At 39.5% G+C, this 6,353-nt stretch overlaps 1 protein-coding gene across 1 annotated transcript; it reads right to left on the bottom strand.

The window, feature by feature from the left end:
• Window positions 1–611: 611 nt before the first annotated feature.
• On the bottom strand, window positions 612–6,083 carry LOC117460907 (cytochrome P450 4B1-like). The gene is made up of 12 exons (XM_034102531.2): window positions 5,861–6,083; window positions 4,495–4,639; window positions 4,260–4,304; window positions 4,031–4,158; window positions 3,672–3,796; window positions 3,432–3,586; window positions 3,166–3,272; window positions 2,289–2,479; window positions 2,074–2,207; window positions 1,737–1,801; window positions 1,295–1,377; window positions 612–985 (listed from the first exon to the last, which is right to left on the bottom strand). The coding sequence occupies exons 1-12, from the start codon at window positions 6,050–6,052 to the stop codon at window positions 814–816; spliced, it is 1,542 nt and encodes a 513-aa protein (XP_033958422.2). The 5' UTR covers window positions 6,053–6,083; the 3' UTR covers window positions 612–813.
• Between the last annotated feature and the right edge of the window lie 270 nt (window positions 6,084–6,353).

Below are 6,353 nucleotides of genomic sequence, written 5' to 3' on the forward strand. Positions count from 1 at the left end.
TTGTGCCTATCTAAAACAAATCAAATAGTAGGCTTACTAGCTTCTACACGCTAAAGCAACTGTAGTCAGGGATGCAAACTCATCAGGTATGAAAAAGGTGACAAGGATCCGAGCCCCCCGACCCCACGGAATATCGGCTTTAAAATGAGGAATTACAGGATTTTAGCAGTCAGAACAACTAAAGCAGCAGTTAGTAATAACAGAAAAGCCAAACACAGGTAATGATGACTCGGACTCGACTCGAACACTCCTTGGGTGACTCGGACTTGGACTCGACTACGACTCTCCCTTGGTGACTCGGACTTGGACTCGAAGAGTGGTGACTCGAGAGTGACTTGGACTCGTGAATTGGTGACTTGACTACAACACTGCCACCACCCCCCCAAGTATATTTCAGATCTGTGGGAAACACTGTAAACTGAAATGTCAATAAGAGTGCCTCTGACCTGTTAAAGGTCACACTAACATTTCATTAACACATTTACATAATGCCAAGGCGCTCTGTACAAAGCTCAGCTAAACCAGTTGAGATGCATTTATAAATGGTGAGACAAAAATGTACTTAGGTTTTCCTTTTGACGATCACAAAAGTCATCTTCCTTTTATATGTAAAGCGCGATAAATGTCTCATTAACACAGGTTCCAGTGTAAATAATGATTAGACACTTGATAAAATACTTAACAGTTAATCACTTCATTAGTATCTGTTTATGATTATTTGTTAGTTTAAAAGTTGAGTCAAATCAGAGAAGAAGTTCCCTTATGAGTCATTTAATTCCCAGGTTTTTTTTCAACAGTTATTTCCATTTTCACTCATGGGTCTACAGGTTTTATTTTGATGTGGAGGCCATTAAGTGAACGAAGCACCAGTCGAGGAACTATCTGTGGTGTTTGCGTCGGGTCCTCGATCAGATGGTATCTCTGCAGTGTGAGCGCTGTTGACACTTTCAGCTCGTTCATGGCAAAGTTCTGACCAATGCAGTTTCTGAGAGAGGAAAACAGCACCAATGAGAGGAATATGGGGACAAATTAAGCTTTAAAGTAACATCATATAGGAAGACAGCACTTAAGGTTATGTAAATCAGATGAACAGTCAATACATGATATATATATTTTTGATTGACATAATATTGGAATAGGTTGGACAAGAAGATATGGCAACAGCCTTTCAGTAAGCCTTTCGTGTTTGCCATATGTGTTTTTACTGCAGGGCTATTGTATTGTAATGTGTTGTAAACTTAGCTGTAGCCCTATTTTTAGTGAGCTAGTCACACGGTATCATATAAGGACAAACCTTTGCCCAGCAGAGAAGGGCACGAATGCGTGAGGAGGCCTCTTGGAAACATTCTCCGGGAGAAAACGCAGTGGGTCAAAGACCTGGGTTGACACAAGATGGAAGAACAAACACCAGTGTGGCATTAATCACACTCTCTTGCATTTAAAGGTGGGGTAGGTAATTTTGGAGAAACCAGCTCGAGTGCGCTAGAATTTGAAAATACACAACTGGAAAAAATCTGCCACTTCCTCAAAGACCCCTTCCTCCAACACACACGAACACGCACATGACCAATGAGGGCACGAGATCAGTTTGTACACAGATGGAAGGCTGACAGACAGGTAGGCCATCCAGTTATTTTAACTGGATGGCTCAGATGATTGGTCGTGCTTTTTACAGTACTACGGGTTCCACAGATGACATTTCTTTATGCTTCCACAGAATGATCTTCTTTACTTACTTCAGGGTTTTCCCAGACAGTTGCATTCCTGTGAAGCGAATACACACTTGTTGCAATATGACTCCCTACAAATAAGAGCAAAACAAAATGTATTTGTAATAAGATTGTGCAGGGAAAAACAATTCATATATTATGTTTGAGACAATTTTGCAAACCTGCTGCTATAATTCAAACCATGAAGGTTAACAGGTTCATTTGTGCAAGCTTGACTCAATAAAAATAACTGTTAATCGTTAACTAAAAAGTTAACCTTTTACCAAAGGGTATACACGTTTGATGCATTCAACTGTATGGTGTTTTATTCACATTCATCTGCAAATAACCATTAAAGCCAAACCTGCAGGCAAAGTTCTTCCATCAAAAAAGGTAATGGTCTTGGTGGTGATTCTGGACATTCCTGGTACCGGAGGGTAAAGGCGGAGGGACTCTTTTATGAACATTGTAGTGTATGGAATTTTACTGAGATCCTCCCTAAAAAGTAAACAGACAAATGTTAGTTCAACAATTGGCAGCACTGAGATACATTTGCATTGTTTTCAAATGTAAGCCTACCACTCCATGGTGTCCTTGCCATCCAGGGCTTGAAGGACCTCATCCCGGCACATCTTCTGGTACTCTGGGTGGCAGGCCAGAGAGTAGAGGATGAAGGACATGGCACTGGCTGTAGTGTCATGGCCCTCAAACATGAAGGTGTCCACTTCTGCTTGTATATCTTCATCTGACATACCCTGTTTGTTCTCATCCTTAAATAAAAGGCAAACTTAAAACATGAGTAATCAACATATTATGTCTTAATGTGACACTACTACTACTCCAATTAAAAACCGTACAAATTGTAGGCCTATTGGAATTGGCACAGAAACAGCTAATGTCTGTTGGCTCCTTTTACAGGTCAACTCTGTTTGGAAAGAAAGGAATCATTGCCATTTTAGTTACTGAGTTACAGAGGTATCCTTGATTATCTTATTGTGTATATATATTGATTATATGTGCACAACAGAAATGTATAACTGTTACGTTGCTGCTCAAGAGTCCCTCATAAAAGTAAAATAACCAGACTGTTGCCTTTGTACCAGTGGCCATTAACCAGTGGCCTCATGCTCAGCATATCAATGCTCATTCGAAAAACCTTCTGCCTTTCCTTTTGCCCTAGTTTTTTGCCCCTTGCAGGTTAAGCACATACAGTATAATATTTGCATCATCTCAGGTTATATACATGACACAACTACGCTTTTTTAATGTGCGGCAACTTAAGACTGTTCATGCTTTAAATATCTCATTACTAAAATGATCACGATTATTAATTCATTATCTCTATAGAGAGCTTACTGCTTTGACAATTGCAGTTTTTACGTATGTTGTTTTTTTTCATTGATCAGAAGTGTCTCATTTTGTGAATTCAATAAATGGCACATAAGACATAACATACTCTCGCTAAGAGAAGGATGTCCAGAAAGTCCACGTTTCTCTTTCCCTGTACGCGATCCAGCTCGTTCTCCTCCTTGAGTGCTTCTTTCCTCTTTCGTATGACTTCCCCTTCAAAATAAGAGAATAATGAATGAGCATATCCCCAGTAACTCTTAAAATGCAGCAACCATAAACCTACAGTTTAGAGCCTATACAATTTCGATGTATGGGCAAGCTAAATTCAGTTATAGATTGTCATGATGAAGGTAATATCTGTGAACATCTTACCTGTGTGACTGTGAGCCACCTTGCATGCTTTTCTTAGTCTGAAGCCATGTGGGCTGAGGTAGAAAATGAGGTCATTGTGGTATGGAAACGTCCTGACCCGCAGGTCAATCAAATTACTGAGCTCATAGACTGCCTTGATGTATTCATTTGTTCCGCTGAAATAAGAACATAGACAAACAGTTCAGACAACTGAGACAACCTGTAATTGTGAATGGCGGGAAAACGTTTGTATGGACTCGCCTCTCGGTCTGACAGTTGCTGTTGGAGCTGAACGCACACTTCATGATGCTGTCCAGTGTCATAAGGCTCACGTGGTTAAACAATTCAAAGGACTCATTGGTTTTTGCATAACTCTCCCATTTGTCCTGGCAACAGTGGAAGAACAGATGTGAGGTCTCAGCAGGACGTGGAAAAAACTTCAACACACTTAGCTGCAGCATCTGGAAAGCCTAAGCCTATATTTCCTCCACATCACTTCACCATTGACTACTTATTATAGCACTTTACACAAAAGCATTTTCCTTGTACAATATGTGAAATGCAACTTGGCAAAAAAACAGACACTGATTTTATAAACAAAAAGATTGTCATTAACGTACCAGCATGGTTTTAACAGAGTCTGACATCAGATTTACGTAGGATTTCAAAACTTCATAATGGAAACCTGGGGTCAAGAGCCTTCTGTGGCGAAACCACTTCTGACCTTCAGACACCAATAAGCCATCACCTGGAGACAGAGGCAGTATGTGTCAGCGAGGAAGCAGCTTAACAGGAAATACTGCGCAGTAAGCCAAAATATGCTGTAGGAGAAAGTAAAAGCAATCTTACCAATCCAAGGCTTAACAAAAGTATATGCCATATTATCTTTTGGCTCTGTTACGAAACAAACAATTACAGATTATGTTACATTGACCTTTGTTTATTGAAATGCAGATAATAAACCAATATGAGTCTACATGTATACGACGTAGTAAAAAGCATAGTCAAAAGATGAATTTAACTTAACGCCTACATTGTAAAGGTTTATGACTTCAGTAAAGATATAAAACAATGGCTCACACACCTGTAGATGCCAATATAGTCTTCACATAGTCTGGATGGTGAATGTTGAGGAAACAAACAAGGGGACCAAACCACATCGGGAAAGCATAAGGGTACTGCTGTCCCCATTTCACAATCTTTTTCAAGTCCGACCCATCCTGTTTAAACTGAAAGTAAAAACATAAAAAACATAGGTTAAGCTTAACCAATATGCTGGAGCCTGAAGAGGACAAAGTTATCCCCTGAGTTGTGATGCTCTATAAACTAATACTCAACGGCTAAGTTTAAGCCTTAATTGCATCCAAATTGTTACTTAAATAAATGTAAAGAAGTTCAAATCAGTGACAACCCAAATTAAATAACACCAATAATAATAACATATGAATACGCTTTGAATTTCCTTTTTTCGCAGGCTTTTCTTTTTGCAAATCTGAGTCTGTTGGCACATGATGAGACTGGGGATGACCTTTGACAGTTGCAACACTGGGGACGCTGCAAAAAGGGACGGTTCATCAATCAATCAATCAATGTTTATTTCTATAGCCCAATATCACAAATGTTACATCTGTCTCAGTGGACTTGCAGTGGTTGCATTCATTCTTATTCCTCTGATCAGAAACATGCTAGAGTGAGGACAGGAAGACACATTCTACATCTGCGGCTGAAATTACTATTCTCCCATGCAAATAAACACATTATATGTCACATTTAATCATTTTAAAATGGTATTGGTGGTTAGCAAACACATTGATTAACTGAGAGAAATGCACAAAGTGTTGCAACTGTCAAAGGTCTCCCCTACTTCAATAAGAAATACATTGCATGACAGAAACTACAAGGAGCTCAGTCACGTATTTTGTAGATATGAACTCAAAACAATCTGACTCTGACTTTTGTTATAGGTGGTATTTCTCCTGTGATCTAAAAAGTCCAGTGGCACAAGAAGGTTAACTTCAATGTAGTGTTTGTATTGCCAGTTCTGCAGAACCCTCCTAATATTTTGCACATTTGTTCACAAGCTACCTCTCTTAGTATCAGACAGCTTTCCACTTCCCATAACAATACTGCACATATTTTATTGTATTATTCTGAGAACTTTGCAATAATATATTGTATGTAGTTTCTTGGTATATCCAGATTGAGTGTAAATCATTTTCTATATCTTAAAGAAAATAATAGTTTTTTTTATTAGTTTTTATTTCATTTTTTGGTTGTTTTTCTTACTTTTGTTCCTCTTTAACTGTGTTTATGTATGCACCATGCACACAAAGGCACATTCCTCGAATATGTTAACCTACTTGACAATGAACCTGTTTCTGATTCTATTATTATTAATACATTATTATTATTACTTGCTTCTTGCACTGAGCAGTCATTATACACGTTACCTCCTTTAGATGTCCAAAGAGCCAGTGCAACGGTGGTCCTGGAAACAATTCCATACTTTGCTTTGCAGCTCTTCTTTGGGCGAGCAAGATTGTCAATTTATAAACAACGCCAACAACACAGAGCACCGCGATCAGGTGGTGCATGTGGGGTAAGCCCAACTGATACTTCACGAAACCCTCAGTTGACTCCATCCTTGCGTCCTCCTTGAAGATGAACAGTGACTCTCACAACACAGTTTTGTGTGTGTGTGTGTGTGTGTGTGTGTGTGTGTGTGTGTGTGTGTGTGTGTGTGTGTGTGTGTGTGTGTGTGTGTGTGTGTGTGTGTGTGTGTGTGTGTGTGTGTGTGTGTGTGTGTGTGTGTGTGTGTGTGTGTGTGTGTGTGTGTGTGTGTGTGTGTGTGTGTGTGATGTAACCACAGGAATGTGGGTGGAGAATGTGGCTCGACCACTATGCAGTGTTGCCAACTCCATAGTAAGGAAAGTAGCTATTGGC

This window comes from Pseudochaenichthys georgianus, chromosome 16 (assembly GCF_902827115.2).
Source record: "Pseudochaenichthys georgianus chromosome 16, fPseGeo1.2, whole genome shotgun sequence".
Lineage (NCBI taxonomy): Eukaryota > Metazoa > Chordata > Actinopteri > Perciformes > Channichthyidae > Pseudochaenichthys > Pseudochaenichthys georgianus.

Coding starts and splice junctions, on each gene's coding strand:
- LOC117460907 (XM_034102531.2), bottom strand. CDS start 6,052: ATGGAGTCAACTGAGGGTTTCGTGAAGTATCAGTTGGGCTTACCCCAC. Junction 4,640..5,860: donor TCTTTGGACATCTAAAGGAG/GTAACGTGTATA, acceptor TTTTACTTTCAG/TTTAAACAGGATGGGTCGGA. Junction 4,305..4,494: donor GACTATATTGGCATCTACAG/GTGTGTGAGCCA, acceptor GTTTCGTAACAG/AGCCAAAAGATAATATGGCA.